General features: G+C 39.9%; 1 protein-coding gene across 27 annotated transcripts in view; it reads left to right on the top strand.

Moving 5' to 3' along the window:
- Positions 1 to 20,298, top strand: part of plecb (plectin b) — a 254,404-nt gene that overhangs the window by 220,398 nt on the left and 13,708 nt on the right. For 20 of the 27 annotated variants that reach the window (XM_061916372.1, XM_061916391.1, XM_061916371.1 and 17 more), the window contains 13 exons: positions 5,159 to 5,284; positions 5,365 to 5,517; positions 5,602 to 5,756; positions 5,867 to 5,993; positions 7,660 to 7,843; positions 7,959 to 7,982; positions 12,102 to 12,259; positions 14,988 to 15,166; positions 15,262 to 15,400; positions 17,511 to 17,867; positions 17,940 to 18,023; positions 19,698 to 19,802; positions 19,907 to 20,005. In XM_061916372.1, the coding sequence (XP_061772356.1) occupies positions 5,159 to 5,284; positions 5,365 to 5,517; positions 5,602 to 5,756; positions 5,867 to 5,993; positions 7,660 to 7,843; positions 7,959 to 7,982; positions 12,102 to 12,259; positions 14,988 to 15,166; positions 15,262 to 15,400; positions 17,511 to 17,867; positions 17,940 to 18,023; positions 19,698 to 19,802; positions 19,907 to 20,005 (1,890 nt within the window). The remainder of the gene's footprint in view (positions 1 to 5,158; positions 5,285 to 5,364; positions 5,518 to 5,601; positions 5,757 to 5,866; positions 5,994 to 7,659; positions 7,844 to 7,958; positions 7,983 to 12,101; positions 12,260 to 14,987; positions 15,167 to 15,261; positions 15,401 to 17,510; positions 17,868 to 17,939; positions 18,024 to 19,697; positions 19,803 to 19,906; positions 20,006 to 20,298) is intronic. The other 7 variants (XM_061916374.1, XM_061916389.1, XM_061916370.1 and 4 more) reach the window with 1 other exon arrangement.

The raw sequence follows: 20,298 nt of genomic DNA, 5'->3' as shown, positions 1-20,298 counted from the left end.
AACATCATGCTTTGGGACTGTTTTTATGCTAAGGGGACAGGACGATTGATCCGTGTTCCATCAGTGAGAGCTTTGAATGCTTGACCAAATACTTATTTTCCACCATAATTTACAAATGAATTCTTTAAAATTCCTACAATGTGAATTCCTGGATTTTTTTTCACATTCTGTCTCTTACAGTTGAAGTGTACCTGTGATGAAAATTACGGACTTCTGTCATTATTTTAAGTGGGAGAACTTGCACAATTGGTGGCTGACTAAATACTTTTTTGCCCCACTGTACATACATACATATATACAGTTCCTCGGACAATACAGTGACGACAGTGAACAGTGCGCAAGTATATAAGTTAGTTTTGACATCAGACATTAAGCTCCCCTTGTATTGCACACCTCCCGTATCGCCCTATCCCAATATTGCACTCCTTATTCTGCGTCGGGTTATTACAGTAGTTTTCTGTTGTTAAGTGCTTTGATTGGCAGTGGGGAAAAGGAAAATCTATACCTCTTAATTTTGTATTTTGCTGTCCTGTACCGTTTACCATATTGACCATCATACAGTAATGGTATAGAATAGAATAGAATGCCTTTTATTGTCACTATACACAGGTACAGTGAGATTAAAAGCAACTTCAGTATCTGTGCGACATAGGAAACATAAGAAGGAAAGAAAAGAAATAGTGCAAAAGGAGGTGAGGTGCACAGTCCAGTCGTGAGAGCGAATGTTCTGAATCTGTTGTTTAAATATTAAATATTATACTATATACATGTGTACAGAAGCTTTCAGACTGTGGGTGGAAAGTAAAAATAGCACACAGAGAGGTGCTAAACTATCAAATCAGTGCCTATGAGAGTTCACCGTGGTTATGGCTTTTGGGAAAAAAATGGTTCTTTAGTCTGTTGTAATGCATAGTGTTTTAAATTGTGTGTGAATGCTTATGCATGCTGTTGGGGATAAAGTGCATGATAATGTTTGTTACATCACAGCATATTTGACTGAGCATGCTGGCACATGCATTGTTAGTCAAATGCAGGTGTATTATTTATCGAAGTCATTATAGGATACTGTATTACATTTACACTTAAAATGACTCAAACCCCATTGTTAATTAATATAGTGATGATATTGTTCATTTTTCAACACACTTTATAAAATCACAATAAGGGATTCAACATGCCCATAAAGTATGTTCATTTAAGCATGAGTTAAAAGGGAAATTCAAGATTTCCATTTAACTGATGAATTTCAGGAGGGTGCGTGTCTTGCTAGGACACCGGCTCGAATTTGAGAGAAAGCTGGAACAAACGCAGTGAAAAGCGCTCTCAAGATACTAACTCTCACGACCATGGCGTAAAATAAAAGTTTCTTCCATGTGTTTAGTTTAGTTTAGTTTATTAAGGATCCCCATTTGTCTACACCGCAGTGGAGACTATTCTTCCTGGGGTCCAGGCAAAAAACATCACACAACCACAAAACAAAAGATTAAAATGCAGTACAACATGATCCAATAATAAATTGTCATAATACAAAAATAGCAACAACAAAGAACCAAAAAATACTAATAACTTTTATTACATAAGAATTTTCATACCAAAGATAAAAATAGCAATATAAAAATAGATATACTGTATAATTTTTTTGCAAAAATAAAACAAAGAACCAATGGCCTAAAATATACACATTAGTGTACCAAAGACAAACAATAAGTGACGAAAAAGTATCATCCATCCATTTTCTGCTGCTTATCCCATAATCAATAAAATACTCAATAGTCAATAAAAACAGTCATGACATTAGGTACAATCTAGAATAATCTCTTTACGCAATAATTCTCCTTTTAGTCTATTTTTAAAGCCCACTATGCTAGTGATTGATAGCAGATATTGTGGAAGTCGATTCCAGTAAGTGATTGCCCGATACTTTACAGTCTTTTTCAAAACATCACTTTTGGGTTTAAGACGGGTGAGAGCACCTCTTAGGGCTAGCCTGGTACCGTAGTTGTGACTGTCACTGGCAAGCAACATCTGACAATACAGATATGAAGGTTTATGGTATGTATATATGTTTTTTAAAAATAGAATCAAACTACATGCTAGATGGTTTCCTGTGGACGGGACTTTCACTGCTGTCTTGGAGCCACTATGGATTGAACTTTCACAGTATCATGTTAGACCCGCTCGACATCCATTGCTTTCGGTCCCCTAGAGGGGGGGGGTTGCCCACATCTGAGGTCCTCTCCAAGGTTTCTCATAGTCAGCATTGTCGCTGGCGTCCCACTGAATGTGAATTCTCCCTGCCCACTGGGTGTGAGTTTTCCTTGCCCTTTTGTGGGTTCTTCCGAGGATGTTGTAGTCGTAATGATTTGTGCAGTCCTTTGAGACATTTGTGATTTGGGGCTATATAAATAAACATTGATTGATTGATTGATTGATAGTCTTTCACCAACTTTCATCCATGACCATTCATGATGCATGATCTCAATGCCAGTCCTAAATGAGCAATGGAGAGCTAGTCTGGCCGCTCTGTTTTGGGTAAAAACTGGATTTTTTTTAGATCTTGTTTAGATGCATTAGACCAGATTGCTGGGCAGTAGTCAATATGTGACAATACAAGGGATTGTATAACTTGCTTCATAGTTGTGTTAGTTAAAAAATGGCCACTTCTTCTTATGATTGAAATGCTTCTGCTCATTTTTGTTACTATGTTTTTAATGTGAGTGGCCCAAGGTAGTCTTTCATCTATTGTAACTCCCAGCAACCTGGCCTCTTTAACTTGTTCAACGTGATCTCCGTTCAGAGAAACATTTAATATGCGTTCCTTTCTATGAGCATGTTTTGAGCAAATGACAAGACATTTTGTTTTGTAAAAATTAAGTTTCATCTTATTTTCTGTAACCTATTTTGAAATCCGCATGACTTCATCTTGTAGTATACTGCTCAGGTCTGTGCAATTATCTGCATATGCATATATTGTTATTATCACTGGAGATGAAAAGGAATAGCCAAGCATGCTACACACACAGGACGACACAAGAAGCCAATTGCTTATTCTTCAATGTCAAATAGGGTTGATCGAGCCAGATGTCAAAACTATGTATACTGAGTATACTAGAAGTATATAAACCATCCATATATTGCTTTCCTCCTCTCTAAGGTTCTCATAGTCATCATTGTCACCGACGTCCCACTGGGTCATTATTGTCACCGATGTCCCACTGGGTGTGAGTTTTCCTTGCCCTTATGTGGGCCTACCGAGGATGTCGTAGTGGTTTGTGCAGCCCTTTGAGACACTAGTGATTTAGGGCTATATAAGTAAACATTGATTGATTGATTGATATATATACAGTGATTATGTCTATTTTTCATTGTCTTGTTCTTATTATTACAAAATCATTTCATTTTTTGTTATTGTTTATAAAGTCAGGCAAGGAAGGCTTTAAGAGCAAAACCCAAATGATTTAAAAGGGAGTCAGTAGTTTTTGCCTTTATTTAGTTATCGTGCACTAGTCACTTTGTTTTCTTAAAAAATGTAATGTATCATTCAATACCACATGTGTATTACATCATCTGATTTACAACAGCACGAGCAAATTGTAAATTTAATAAGATAAGCGTGGCGCAGTGGCAGAGTGGCCGTGCGCAACCTGAGCGTCCCTGGTTCAATTCCCACCTAGTACCAACCTCGTCACGTCCGTTGTGTCCTGAGCAAGACACTTCACCCTTGCTCCTGATGGGTGCTGGTTGGCGCCTTGCATGGCATCTCCCTCCATCAGTGTGTGAATGTGTGTGTGAATGGGTAAATGTGGAAGTAGTGTCAAAGCGCTTTGAGTACCTTGAAGGTAGAAAAGCGCTATACAAGTACAACCCATTTATCATTTATTTATAAAAATGTATTATTGTGTTTACTTTAGTTGTTATCAAGCATTTTCTAGTTCTATAATCTATTGTCAAAGTATCGAATGGGGAATCGGATTGATCTGAGGCAAAAAGACGTTGATCAGTATTATCCCTATAGGAACTAAAATTATAGAGTATAATAGATACATTTATAGATTATTAAATAATGGAATACAAATACAGGATTGAATACGGACAGAGACTATTTAAGTAAATACAGAATACTATAGTGTTTACATACACTTTCAACGCTAGTTTAAAAAGATATGAGCATTTATATTATTTCAATAATAAATATGAGTGTAGGTGTTTAACAAACCCTAAATAAAATGTTAATGTGCATGGAAATCACAACAAAGCCATGTGATAAAGTGGCACACTCATTAGGACAATATTTCTGCATGTTTTTTTAGAGAGTATTATTGAAAAGGTCAAATTCCATCCATCCATCCATCCATCATCTTCCGCTTATCCGAGGTCGGGTCGCGGGGGCAGCAGCCTAAGCAGGGAAGCCCAGACTTCCCTATCTCCAGCCACTTCGTCTAGCTCTTCCCGGGGGATCCCGAGGCGTTCCCAGGCCAGCCGGGAGACATAGTCTTTCCAACGTGTCCTGGGTCTTCCCCGTGGCCTCCTACCAGCTGGACGTGCCCTAAACACATCCCTAGGGAGGCGTTCGGGGGAGTCCGAGTCCGAGTCCATGGTTCTCGCCCGGAAAAGGGTGGAGTGCCATCTCCGGGTTGGGGAGGAGACCCTGCCCCAAGTGGAGGAGTTCAAGTACCTAGGAGTCTTGTTCACGAGTGGGGGAAGAGTGGATCGTGAGATCGACAGGCGGATCGGTGCGGCGTCTTCAGTAATGCGGACATTGTATCGATCCGTTGTGGTGAAGAAGGAGCTGAGCCGGAAGGCAAAGCTCTCAATTTACCGGTCGATCTACGTTCCCATCCTCACCTATGGTCATGAGCTTTGGGTCATGACCGAAAGGATAAGATCACGGGTACAAGCGGCCGAAATGAGTTTCCTCCGCCGGGTGGCGGGGCTCTCCCTTAGAGATAGGGTGAGAAGCTCTGCCATCCGGGAGGAACTCAAAGTAAAGCCGCTGCTCCTCCACATCGAGAGGAGCCAGATGAGGTGGTTCGGGCATCTGGTCAGGAAAGGTCAGATTCTTTGTATTCCATTATTGTTAAATGACAGTGGAAAATGGTAACAAGCCACCAAGACATAAACAAATAGTCAACACCAATCTTTGTCTTCCCTCTCATAGTTCTTTGCTGACGTAAAAGAAGCTCAGGACAAGCTGAAGAAATTGCAGGAGACCATGAACAAGAAATACAGCTGTGATCGCTCCACCACAGCCACACGCCTTGAGGACCTCCTGCAAGACGCTGTGGTGAGCGATGAAGGCTGACACAGATCTGAATGTGCGTTTTTTTTTCCTAGTCGTGATCTGGGCAACTTCTGTGTCAACAGGAGGAGAAAGAACAGCTCAACGAATTCAAAACTCACGTGAACGGCCTCAACAAGAGAGCTCGCTCCATTATCCAGCTGAAACCACGCAACCCGACAACGTCCATCAAAGGAAAACTCCCCATTCAAGCCGTCTGTGACTTCAGACAACAAGAGGTTGGATCGCTTTGCAATATGTAAAACGACAGATTTGAACCCGCAAAGATGGACTGCATGGTAAAATGATGGATCCGTTCGCAGATTACCGTTCATAAAGGAGACGAGCACGCGCTCCTCAACAATTCCCAGCCTTTCAAATGGAAGGTGTTGAGTCACACCGGACAAGAGGCAGTTGTGCCTTCTGTTTGCTTCTTGGTACCACCCGTCAACAAGGACGCCATGGACAGTGTGTCCGGGTGAGAAACAGAAACCAAATGCTCACAGAAAAGATTCATGATTCCCTTCAATCTTTTAAAGCTTGTAGTGGTAATGTCATGAATATTTTTCCCACCTCTCCGACTGCCAGGCTGGATACAGGTCACCAGAAGATGGTGTCCATGTGGCAGATCTTGTACATCAACATGAAGAGTCTGCTCTCTTGGCAATACCTGATGAGGGACTTTTCGCAGATTCGCACATGGAACATCACAACGGTACGTCTTGATGCATTTCTTGATAGTTTCTGGACACCTGTTTGCTGATCTCTATTTATTTTTTTGTATTTTGTTACAACTTAGAGAAAATGTCCACTTTTTGTGTACAGAAGCACTTATATTTTGCTATTGTTTGCAAACAATTGACATAGAAGACATGCAGACAAATCAAGTCTTTACAAATAAACTACCTTATGAAGTTAGTGCCATCAAACATCCATCCATCCATCCATTTTCTACTGCTTATTCCCTTTCGGGGTCGCGGGGGGCGCAGGCGCCTATCTCAGCTACAATCGAGCGGAAGGCGGGGTACACCCTGGACAAGTCGCCACCTCACACAATTATTTTAAAAATTCAGATAAATCACATTTTCGAGTTTTCATTCGTTGCGATTAATCACAATAAAATACTTTCTTGCCTCATTTAAATTAGCGATAAAAAATAACCATAATTTTGACACACATGAAATCATACTGTCAGAATGTCATACATGAGCATTTGTACATATTCATCCATCCATTTTTCTACCGCTTATTCTCTTTGGGGTCGCGGGGGGCACTGGTGCCTATCTCAGCTACGATCGGGCGGAAGGCTGTGTACACCCTGGACAAGTCGCCACCTCATCGCAGTTTATTTGAATGCACATTATTTATTCTATAAAAAACTTGTTATTTAAAGTACCCTCGGTGCGCCTTTTGAAATTAAATTTGCCACAAATCACACCAGTCAGCGTCTCCTCACTTATTTTTTACACTGGTGTATGTGTTGATATATATTTATAACAACACAGGTAACCAGCTGCAGTTCATTTAAAAAGAACATGTGTGATTCATTTGCATTTATACTTCATCAATTGTCCAGGGTGTACCCCGCCTTCCGCCCGATTGTAGCTGAGATAGGCGCCAGCGCCCCCGTGGAACATCAACGTTAAAAAAAAAAAAAAATCAATGGGATGAAAGTAATTGTTACTATATTTTATAATTTTCAATTATTTCACCTTTCAATGTTTTCTTAAACCTTACCGAAGAAGTGCATGTCTTCAGCTCATCACTGAGCTTGTTCCACCATTTAACTCCTAAAACTGTAATACGTTTGTATTTTATATTTGTTCTCGCTTTACCAATTTCAAAAATCGATATCCCTCGTAAATTATAGTTTTCTCCTCTTAAATGAAATAGCCTAATAATAGAAGGCTGTTGTTCTTTACTCGAAACATAATTTCCATTTTTTTTAAAAACACAATGTCTGAAAATTTGAATACATTTGAACTTATAAATAATGGATTGGTATGTTCATAGTAGCACACTTTGTGTATTATTCTAATGACCCTTTTTTGAAGTTTTATTATTGGGTCTATGTTTGTTTTATAAACATTTCCCCAAATTTCAACACAATACGTTAAATATGGAAAAACAATGCAGGTATAAATAGACTAAATATAGCGATATAACATATGTACTGTATATTATATACACAGATATATAATAATCAATCAATTTACGACTACCAGAAAAATTTGATTACATCACTTTATGAAGATTTTTTTTTTAAATAATCAATGTCTGATAGTGTCAGTCAAAACAGTGTAGTGACTGTCTTCTTAAAGATACTGTTGAACTGTCTCATGTCTGTGAGTTTTTTCATGTATCAAATCTATCCTTTCCAGTTAAAATCAATGAAACCAGATGAATATCGACAAATGATGAGGAACCTGGAAATCCACTACCAAGACTACATGCGTGACAGCAAGGACTCTCAGCTCTTCGGACCTGACGACCGCGTGCAAGTGGAGGACGACTACGCCAAATCCACCCAGCACTTTGACAGCCTACTTCGCTCCTTGGAGGAAGGTAAAACCTCTCAAATATCAATCTTGGACGAACAGGACATATTTTAAAGGGGGGAGTGATATGATGACAAATATAGATCAGACTGAGTATGTTATTTTGTTAATTGATATTTCAGGACGAAAAGTTGTTAGGATCAAAGGTGAGTGAATGTAATGTCGAGCTAATATGTGCACACGCTTCCGACCATTAGAGCAGGAGTGAGATTGTTATTTTTAAGTAGATATAGGGGATGACTGCATGGTGGTTTTTTTATTGCTAGAAAGTATGCACAAAGTACTTAATAACTTACCGGTCGATTAATAGTGTGTATTGAGTATGCTTTGTAAAGCAACATAATCTAATGGAATATACTTCAAGTCTTGTATCAAATAAATTAACACATTTTTGTTATTTAAAATTGGTATTTCATTAGATTATGATGAGTGTACAGTTGTACCTAATCCGTCTTTCCCACAGATTGGTGTGGCGAGGGGTGTGGTGGTGGTGGGGGGTGTCAATATGACATCATCATATAATTTGCATAAACGGCGATGATGCATTGGTTTTCTCTAAAAAGGCTAAAATGTATACATATATTTTTAAAAAAATGTTTGCGATTAGTAACTGGAGTTAAGATACATTTTTTTTTCTTACATTATAAAATGTTGCTCTATTTTTCAATTGTTGCTGGCATTTTTACATCTACAATGTAACACAGGCCCGGTTTATTGACATATATTACTCTACCCTCCCTGAATGTAGGAAGTTAGTTTACCAAATATTTAAACAGTCTTTTAAACTAGCAATGAGAAAAACAACTTAAGGATTTAGTTGATAGTCTCCACAAAGAAGTTACAGTAAACTTAGCACACAAAGGAAATACATGATTGTACACATGAAGTGCACATACATGAAGGAGTCATGATTAATTAACAATACTTTTTGTTACATCCATCCATCCATCCATCATCTTCCGCTTATCCGAGGTGGGGTCGCGGGGGCAGCAGCCTAAGCAGGGAAGCCCAGATTTCCCTATCTCCAGCCACTTCGTCTAGCTCTTCCCGGGGGATCCCGAGGCGTTCCCAGGCCAGCCGGGAGACATAGTCTTCCCAACGTGTCCTGGGTCTTCCCCGTGGCATCCTACCAGCTGGACGTGCCCTAAACACATCCCTAGGGAGGCGTTCGGGTGGCATCCTGACCAGATGCCCGAACCACCTCATCTGGCTCCTCTCGATGTGGAGGAGCAGCGGCTTTACGTTGAGCTCCTCCCGGATGGCAGAGCTTCTCACCCTATCTCTAAGGGAGAGCCCTGCCACCCGGCGGAGGAAACTCATTTCGGCCGCTTGTACCCGTGATCTTATCCTTTCGGTCATGACCCAAAGCTCATGACCATAGGTGAGGATGGGAACGTAGATCGACCGGTAAATTGAGAGCTTTGCCTTCCGGCTCAGCTCCTTCTTCACCACAACGGATCGATACAACGTCCGCATTACTGAAGACGCCGCACCGATCCGCCTGTCGATCTCACGATCCACTCTTCCCCCACTCGTGAACAAGACTCCTAGGTACTTGAACTCCTCCACTTGGGGCAGGGTCTCCTCCCCAACCCGGAGATGGCACTCCACCCTTTTCCGGGCGAGAACCATGGACTCGGACTTGGAGGTGCTGATTCTCATTCCGGTCGCTTCACACTCGGCTGCGAACCGATCCAGTGAGAGCTGAAGATCCCGGCCATGAAGCCATCAGGACTACATCATCTGCAAAAAGCAGAGACCTAATCCCGTGGCCACCAAACCGGAACCCCTCAACGCCTTGACTGCGCCTAGAAATTCTGTCCATAAAAGTTATGAACAGAATCGGTGACAAAGGACAGCCTTGGCGGAGTCCAACCTTCACTGGAAACATGTCCGACTTACTGCCAGCAATGCGGACCAAGCTCTGACACTGATCATACAAGGGAGCGGACCGCCACAATAAGACAGTCCGGTACCCCATACTCTCTGAGCACTCCCCACAGGACTTCCCGAGGGACACGGTCGAATGCCTTCTCCAAGTCCACAAAGCACATGTAGACTGGTTGGGCAAACTCCCATGCACCCTCAAGAACCCTGCCGAGAGTATAGAGCTGGTCTACAGTTCCACGACCAGGACGAAAACCACACTGTTCCTCCTGAATCCGAGGTTCGACTATCCGGCGAAGCCTCCTCTCCAGTACACCTGAATAAACCTTACCGGGAAGGCTGAGGAGTGTGATCCCACGCTTTTTGTTACATACTAAAAAAAAAAAAAGAAATACAAATTTATAGGATGAAGGTTGACTCTAATGCCTCTAGCTTGATGCTAATAACGCACGTTGGACCAACTAATTGACAGGCTAACGGAAATTAGTGGAGTAAACTTGTACGAGCGTTTATCAAATAAGATGTTAACGGTACAAAATTGGCACAAAACAGCATGTGTGTTTCTGCTTACTGGCTTACAAAAGTATTCACTAATATCTGTAGAAACAAATACTTTGCACTCCTCAATTAGTCTCCTGCTCCTGCCTCACGCACGCCAATGTGTGTGCGTGCTGACTAACTATGGCAAGGCATTGCAAAATTGTCAAACCCCTTAATTTGAAAAAAAAAAACAAAAAAAAACGTAGTTCCAAGTTTTGTGGAACGTGATTGCAGGAGATGGAAGAAGCACAAATATCACAAATGTTACTTACTGTATTGCAAAATCTTAAGAAATATATATTTATATATGAATATGTATATATATATATGTATGTGTGTGTGTGTGTGTGTGTGTGTGTGTGTGTGTGTGTATATATACATATATGTACATATGTGTATATATATACACATATATGTATATATGTGTTTATAGGTACACTTCAACTGTGAGAGACAGAATATGAAAAAAAAAATCCAGGAATTCACATTGTAGGAATTTTAAAGAATTTATTTGTAAATTATGGTGGAAAATAAGTATTTGGTCAACATTCAAAGCTCTCACCGATGGAAGGAGGTTTTGGCTCAAAATCTCACGATACATGGCCCCATTCATTCTTCCCTTAACACGGATCTGTCGTCCTGTCCCCTTAGCAGAAAAACAGTCCCAAAGCATGAAGTTTCCACCCCCATGCTTCACAGTAGGTGTGGTGTTCTTGGGATGCAACTCAGTATTCTTCTTCCTCCAAACACGACGAGTTGAGTTTATACCAAAATGGATACATGGATGATACAGTAGAGGATTGGGAGAGTGTCATGTGGTCAGATAAAACCAAAATGGAACTTTTTTGGTATAAACTCAACTCGTCGTGTTTGGAGGAAGAAGAATACTGAGTTGCATCCCAAGAACACCATACCTACTGTGAAGCATGGGGGTGGAAACATCATGCTTTAGGGCTGTTTTTCTGCTAAGGGGACATGACGATTGATTCGTGTTAAGGAAAGAACGAATGGGGCCATGTATCGTGAGATTTTGAGCCAAAACCTTCTATCAGTGAGAGCTTTGAATGGTTGACCAAATACTTATTTTCCACCATAATTTACAAATAACTTCTTTAAAATCCCTACAATGTGAATTCCTGGATTTTTTGTCACATTCTGTCTCTCACAGTTGAAGTGTACCTATGATGAAAATTACAGACCTCTGTCATCATTTTACGTGGGAGAACTTGCACAATCGGTGGCTGACTAAATACTCTTTTGCCCCACTGTATAAATATATATATATATATATATATATATATATATATATATATATATATAGTACAGGCCAAAAGTTTGGACACACCTTCTCATTCGATGCATTTTATTTATTTTCATGACTATTTACATTGTAGATTGTCACTAAAGGCATCAGAACTATGAAGGAACACGTGTGGAGTTATGTACTTAACGAAAAAAGACGAAATAACTGAAAACATGTTTTATATTCTACTTCCTTCAAAATAGCCACCCTTTGCTCTGATTACTGCTTTGCTCGCTCTTGGCATTCTCTCGATGAGCTTTAAGAGGTCGTCACCTGAAATGGTTTTCCAACAGTCTTGAAGGAGTTGGCTCATCGAGAGAGTACACGTACATTTACGATTAATTAATACATGGGAAACACTGCTAATGGTGTGGCCGAGTGATGTATAAACTATGTACAGTACATAATGCATGTGCTATTGTGCTGACTGTACTGCAAAATGTATAAAAGTCTGTCCTTATTGTCAATCAACTATTACGACTGAATAAATGACAGTGTAAGCTGTTCTCACATTTGTAAAAACTCTGTATCCTAGGTCAACAAAATGAGTCTCTGTGTAAGAACTACATCACTGAGCTCAAAGACCTGCGTCTGCGAATTGAGGACTATGAGGCCCAGACTGTGGCTCGCATACGCAAACCGATGGAAAAGGAACCTCTGAAAGAATGTGTTCAGAAGACAGTTGACCAAAAGGTAATACTCACTTCATGTGTCATGTAGTTAATAATATTGTATTTTTATAGTGTTGTTTTGTGCATAACTGCTAAAAATGAAGCATCTCCAGACTATCAAATCATCAATACTGATAACCCAAGTAGACCAATTGTAGTAAAAAAAAAATGTCTTTGCGATACTGTGTGATAATAATTTACTGTACTTTCCGGACTGGTATATAACATTTTAGAATTGTTTTAGAAAAAAAAATTCAATATATTATCAGCAACGGACTAAGTCGCAGATATATACTTTGTGAAAATAGTTTTTTACTCAGAAATATTTTGTAAATGTTTATTTACTTATCTTAATTGTTTCCAAACGGTGCCTTTCACGCGGCAGTAAAACAGCAGATCAAACAAAACAGAAGTCATCATCATAAATCCACTGGCTGCGGAAGCTCGCTTTTCCAATCAGCTAAACAGATTCAATAAATCCACGGTGATGGTTTGGTGAATTTACTGAAGAATTTTTTAAACTGGAACAATACAAAAAGAATGCTGTTGTAAGGTACTAATACAAACACAGACACTCGTAAATATGCTAGCAAAAGTCACATAAAACTGTTTGGTTTTTAGCTTCTTATTTGTCCAGCGTCTATACTCGTTTTTATACATCGGATACAAACTCCATAGCTTGTTATGTTGTATGCACTAGCTTTCTGAGACCCTTATTTTGTTAGCGCAGGCAAAATAGAGCAGCACTTTATTGTTAAGACAGGAACTTTTTTTTTGACTTATGACAGCAGGTGTTTGACATTAGAGAGTGTTGAAATAAAAAGTGTTTATTGCGTAACCTCTTAAGGCCCAAGCTGTTTGTTTACACGCTTTTTTTTTATTTCTGTTTGCTATTTGAGTTTATTGGACCCGAATTAGAATATAAACTAAAAATCTTCCTTTTATATGATGTGCTTATTAGTCCATAAGTACACAAACGTGTACTTCATGTGTAGTCACATGCAAATCCTTTTATATGATGTACTTAGTCCATAAGTACACAAACGTGTACTTATGGCGGCATAGCTCGGTTGGTAGAGCGTCTATGCCAGCAACTTGAGGGTTGCAAGTTCGATTCCCGCTTCCGCCATCCTAGTCACTGCCGTTGTGTCCTTGTGCAAGACACTTTACCCACCTGCTCCCAGTGCCACCCACACTGGTTTAAATGTAACTTAGATATTGGGTTTCACTATGTAAAGCGCTTTGAGTCACTAGAGAAAAGCGCTATATAAATATAATTCACTTCACGTGTAGTCACATGCAAATTTTTATTTTTGCACTTTTTTTTTCCAAATCCCATTGTATGTTATAGTCTTCTGACACCACCAGACAGCAGTATAAGTGTCCATATGTCGACATAAGACCCCAATTCAGTAGTGTACACACTTTTGGAAATAAGAGCTAAAAGGTGCTGTCCACGCACGTGGCCTCTAAGGCCTTTTAATGCCGTTAATTTTTTTTTCCTTTATGCTGAGCTTGCAGCAGCCAGTCTCATTTCACAAGATGCTCTGGTGTCGTAAATTTCTATTAAGTGACAAAAGTGGCATCATAGTGAAGATTGATGATCGGTCATTTTTAGATTTTTATGTTTATTTTTTATTTTTAATGCCTTTCGATCAACCGACACACCCTCCGTGATCGACCTAATGGGCACCCCTGCTTTATAATAATAATAATAATAATGGATTAGATTAGACCAGTGGTTCTCAAATGGGGGTACGCGTACCCCTGGGGATACTTGAAGGTATGACAAGGGGTATGTGAGATTTTTTTAAAATATTGTGAATATAGCAACAATTTAAAAAATCATTTATAAAATATATTTCTTGAATAATACTTCAACAAAAATGGTGAAAAGAAATGCAGCAACGCAATATTCAGTGTTGACAGCTAGATTTTTTTGTGGACATGTTCCATAAAGATTTCTTTTTTTTGTGAAGAAATGTTTAGAAGTAAGTTCATGAATCCAGATGGATCTCTATTACAATCCCCAAAGAGGGCACTTTAAGTTGATGATTACTTCTATGTGTAGAAATCTTTATTTATAATTGAATCACTTGTTTATTTTTCAACAAGTTTTTAGTTATTTTTATATCTTTTTTTCCAAATAGTTCAAGAAAGACCACTACAAATGAGCAATATTTTGCACTGTTATACAATTAGATAAATCCGAAACTGATGACATAGTGCTGTATTTTACTTCTTTATCTCTTATTTTCAACAAAAAATGCTTTGCTCTGATTAGGGGGTACTTGAATTTAAAAAAAAAATTCACAGGGGGTACATCACTGAAAAAAGGTTGAGAAACACTGGATTAGACGTTCACCCTGAAGCACCTGCTGTGAGCAAACTCACCTAAAAGATGGCACCATAGCAAAAACAATAACACCTTTTCAGTGCATCGGCTTGTGATTAATGAAAACTATTTGTTGAACAAAATAGCGAAAAAAATACATAAATTAGCCACACCGTTTTATAAGCAGCAGGGTTTGAAGCGTAGGAAATAAGCAGCAACTTATAGTTTGGAATTTACGGTACTTGTTTAAAAAAAAACCTCTGCCTTGTTTTTAACAAATACTTAGGCCTACTACGCTACTGTATGTCAATGTTGGTCATAATGGTGGTACTTAATGACAAAAGTTTGAGAACCACTTCTTTAGTGCACATACTTGTATACGTCTATTCACTAATACAATACATCTATTTTACAGAAAGTACAAGTCGAGGTTGATGGCCTCAAGATGGACCTTCAGAAGATGTCAGCGAGAGCACAGGAGATCTTAAAATCCTCTCAGAATTTTGCTTCTTCTCCTGTGCTGCGGTCTGAGCTTGACCTCACCGTGCAGAAGATGGATCACACGCACGCGCTCTCTTCCGTTTATCTGGAGAAGTAAGACCCCTGTTGCCCGTGTCTACAGAGGATGTGGAGAAATGGCTCTGGTTCTTGCAGTGTGCGCTCAACTGATTTATTGTCTCTCACGCCAGGCTTAAGACTCTGGAAATGGTCATCCGGAACACTAAGGGTGCAGAGGGGGTCCTTAAGCAGTATGAGGATTGCCTGCGTGAAGTCCACACTGTGCCGGGTGACGCCCAGGCAGTGGAGACATACCGTGGAAAGCTTAAGGTAATCTGTGTATAAAAAGATGTCTGATTAAAGATAATAGAGTACATGTTGGAGACGGAATAAGGGGAGCTGTGTGGGTTTGTCTGTTGGGTTGAGGAGGTCTCAGGGAGAACACACACACCTGTGAGTGAGGACAGAGGACAAGACGGATTTGGGGGCCATGTTCTTTGTTTACCGCTTTCTTGACATCTTATTTCCTGACTTATTAAATCAACTTGAAAGCGCTCTGCTGCTAGGATCTATGTAAAGCATGTAATTCAAATCAAATTGAATTACATGCTTTACATACAGTGGGGCAAAAAAGTATTTGGTCAGCCACCGATTGTGCAAGTTCTCCCACTTAAAATTATGACAAAGGTCTGTCATTTTCATCATAGGTACACTTCAACTGTGAGAGGCAGAATGTGGAAAAAAAATCCAGGATTTCACATTGTAGGAATTTTAAAGAATTTATTTGTAAATTATGGTGGAAAATAAGTATTCGGTCAACCATTCAAAGCTCTCACTGATGGAAGGAGGTTTTGGCTCAAAATCTCACAATACATGGCCCCATTCATTCTTTCCTTAACATGGATCAATCGTCCTGTCCCCTTAGCAGAAAAACAGCCCCCAAGCATGATGTTTCCACCCCCATGCTTTACAGTAGGTATGGTGTTCTTGGGATGCAACTCAGTATTCTTCTTCCTCCAAACACGACAAGTTGAGTTTATACCAAAATGGATACATGGATGATACAGCAGAGGATTGGGAGAATGTCATGTGGTCAGATGAAACCAAAAGAGAACTTTTTGGTATAAACTCAAGTCGTCGTGTTTGGAGGAAGAAGAATACTGAGTTGCATACCAAGAACACCATACCTACTGTGAAGCATGGGAGTGGAAACATCATGCTTTGGGGCTGTTTTCCTGCTAAGGGGACAGGACGATTGATCCGTGTTAAGGAAAGAATGAATGGGGCCATGTATCGTGAGATTTTTAACCAAAACCTCGTTCCATTCGTGAGAGCTTTAAATGGTTGACCAAATACTTATTCTCCACCATCATTTACAAATAAATTCTTTAAAACTCCTACAATATGAATTCTTGGATTTTTTTTTCACATTCTGTCTCTCACAGTCGAAGTGTACCTATGATGAAAATTATAGACCTCTGTCATCATTTGAAGTGGGAGAACTTGCACAATCGGTGGCTGACTAAATACTTTTTTGCCCCACTGTAGATCCTAATTGGACATTCCAGAGTAGTGGAGACCGAATAGAAAACGCTATATAGCCCGCAGACGTTTTTGGGGCACTGGGAATCACTAATTGTCATTAAGATAACGTGCAGTGTTTCGTAGATTACATAGATTTTTATTAACTATTATTATTCTTATTATCTGTTATTATAAAACCTAGCTTTTATAATAATAGTTCATGAGAATAATAGTAATCTACAAATTCGAAATCCACAGCGACTGTTTTCCTTTAATTCATGCAGTTGCTCGGCCAAAACAGACAGCAGAGGAGAACTGTAAATGAGGAAAGCATGGAAAGCCATAAATGCCATATTATCGTGCAAATGAGATTTATATGGTTTGTTTCGTAAAAGCAAATTGTATGGAAAATAAATTGAGGGAGAGTAGATGTCCGCCAAGCCCCACCTCAATAGTAAAAAAGCCAAAATTGAAAATGTGCACATAACTTTTTTAAGAGATCAATAGTGGAATGAAATAAATAGAGTGAAGCACCTTGTCAGTTATCCACTGTCTGTGTCTTTGTACACACACAGAAGTTGAAGCTAGTAACATAAGCGTTACTTGGGTCTTAGGCCCAAAATGTAAAGATTTGTTCCTTTTACTATTTCTGGCATTTTCTAAAGATTTAATAACAAATCCGCCCACAACCTTTTGATTTATTTTTGTAACTCACAGAAAAATCAACGGCAAGGGTTACATAACCTCATGGCGGAGGTGAAAAAAAAATAATAATAATATATAGCTGGTGCCTGCACAATGTAATAGTAGTAAAAACAATGAAGTAAGGCCTAAGCAGTTTAGTAATGTCTATCAAACTTTTATTTTGTGATCTCTGATTGCTTCCTCATTCTCTTTCGTTGCTCTAATTGTGCAGAAAATGAGAACAGAGGCCGAGGCGGAACAGCCCGTGTTTGATTCCCTTGAAGAAGAACTCAAGAAAGCCACTACTGTGAGTGACAAGATGAGTCACGTGCACAGTGAGCGGGATGCGGAGCTGGACCACTACCACCAGCTCCATTCCAGCGTTCAGGACCGCTGGAAGGCCATGTTCGCGCAGATTGACCTTCGCCAGAGAGAGCTGGAGCAGCTCGGCCGCCAGCTGGGTTATTACCGGGAGAGTTACGATTGGCTCATCACTTGGATAGCAGACGCCAAGCAAAGACAAGAAAGGATCCAGACCGTGCCCATCACTGACTGCAAGACTCTGAAAGAGCAACTGGCACTGGAGAAGGTCAGAGACACATTTTGACTTTACCAGTAAATACGCAATGCATTGACTTTTATCTTGCTTATCCCAAAACAGAAATTACTGGAGGAGATTGAGAAAAACAAAAGCAAAGTTGATGAGTGTCAGAAATACGCCAAAGCATATATCCACATAATCAAGGTGAGCATAGACAACTCGACAGCAATACAACACTAGAAACAAATCAATCAATCGATGTTTATTTATATAGCCTTAAATCACAAGTGTCTCAAAGGGCTGCACAAGCCACAATGACATCCACGGTACAGAGCCCGCATACGGGCAAGGAAAAACTCACCCTAGTTGGATGTTGATGTGAATCACTATGAGAAACCTTGGAGAGGACCGCATATGTGGGCAACCACCCCCTCTAGGGGAGACCGAAAGCAATGGACGTCGAGTGGGTCTAGCATAATATTGTGAAAGTCCAGTCCATAGTGGATCTAACATAATGTTGAGAGTCCAGTCCATAGTGGGGCCAGCAGGAGACCATCCTAAGTGAAGACGGGTCAGCAGCTGAGATGTCCCCAACCGATGCACAGGCGAGCAGTTCACCCCGGGTCCGGACTATGGACAACCAGCACTTCTTCCATGGCCAAAAAATAACATTAACAATCGTGTGTGATTCCTTTTAGCAAGCTGCATTGACGATACATAAGTGATTGGCAGAGAATACAGTGGGACAAAAAAGTATTTAGTCAGCCACCGATTGTGCAAGTTCTCCTACTTAAAATGATGACAGAGGTCTGTAATTTTCATCATAGGTACACTTCAACTGTGAGAGACATAATGTGGAAAAAAAATCCAGGAATTCACATTGTAGGAATTTTAAATAATTTATTTGTAAATTATGGAGGAAAATAAGTATTTGGTCAACCATTCAAAGCTCTCACTGATGGAAGGAGGTTTTGGCTCAAAATCTCACGATACATGGTCCCATTCATTCTTTCCTTAACACGGATCAATAATCCTGTCTCCTTAGCAGAAAAACAGCCCCAAAGCATGATGTTTCCACCCCCATGCTTCGCAGTAGGTGTGGTGTACTTGGGATGCAACTCAGTATTCTTCTTCCTCCAAACACGACGAGTTGAGTTTATACCAAAAAGGATACATGGATGATACAGCAGAGGATTGAGAGAATGTCATGTGGTCAGATGAAACCAAAATAGAACTTTTTGGTGTAAACTCAACTCGTCGTGTTTGGAGGAAGAAGAATACTGAGTTGCATCCCAAGAACACCACACCTACTGTGAAGCATGGGGGTGGAAACATCATGCTTTGGGGCTGTTTTTCTGCTAAGGGGACAGGACGATTGATCCGTGTTAAGGAAAGAATGAATGGGGCCATGTATCGTGAGATTTTGAGCTAAAACCTCCTTCCTTCAGTGAGAGCTTTGAATGGTTGACCAAATACTTATTTTCCACCTTAATTTACAAATAAATTCTTTAAAATTCCTACAATGTGAATTCCTGGATTTTTTCTCACATTCTGTGTCTCAAAGTTGAAGTGTACCTATGATGAAAAATACAGACCTCTGTCATCATTTTAAGTGGGAGAACTTGCACAATCGGTGGCTGACTAAATACTTTTTTGCCCCACTTTATGTATAGTTATTACCTAACAGCATATTACAGCAGTCAAAGTGAGGCCGCGACGAGCAGGAAAAGGATGGATTAGAACACATCAGAAGATTTTAGTATCTTCTTCCTGGAATCATTGCTACATCAGTCGTGTGAATGCTCGTCTCTTGGGCATCTCAGAATGCCTATTAATTTGCATAATGACTATACTGCATATTTCCTTCTCTCCCATCAGGACTCTGAACTCCAGATGGTTGCCTACAGAGCACAAGTAGAGCCCATGGCTTCTCCTTTGAAGAAAACCAAACTAGATTCTACATCTGATAACATCATTCAGGAGGTGTGGTTCTTCAAATATTTGACTGAGCTACTCACACAATATCGAATGCATTATAGGACAACATGAAGATTTCCTTGCTGACAATATTTTAATTTTCACACCAGTATGTGACACTGAGGACCCGCTACAGTGAGCTGATGACTCTGACTAGTCAGTACATCAAGTTCATCACTGATGCACAGCAACGCCTGGAGAACGAGGAGGTGCGTGACTTATGGCTGGGGTTCCCAAACAAACTAAAGTCTAACAATAACCTAACCAACAAACTAATGAACACTCAACCAACACATACCGCACTTCATGTACATTTATATTGTACATATAAGCTATCTCTCTTCAGACAGACACACACACACATCCTCAACAAACAATCAGTGATATACAAAATAAAAAAAACAGCCCTGTTTTTGATATGTATTTTTAAAAGGATGTTAAATTCACCTGGGTAAGTGTTTGTAGTACAGTATGTAGTTTCTTGTGTTTACAGTGTCAAACG

This window comes from Nerophis ophidion, linkage group LG11 (assembly GCF_033978795.1).
Source record: "Nerophis ophidion isolate RoL-2023_Sa linkage group LG11, RoL_Noph_v1.0, whole genome shotgun sequence".
In the NCBI taxonomy this organism is placed as follows: domain Eukaryota; kingdom Metazoa; phylum Chordata; class Actinopteri; order Syngnathiformes; family Syngnathidae; genus Nerophis; species Nerophis ophidion.
Note: the sequence above shows the minus strand (reverse complement) of the source record. Positions and strands in the feature narration are given on the sequence as shown.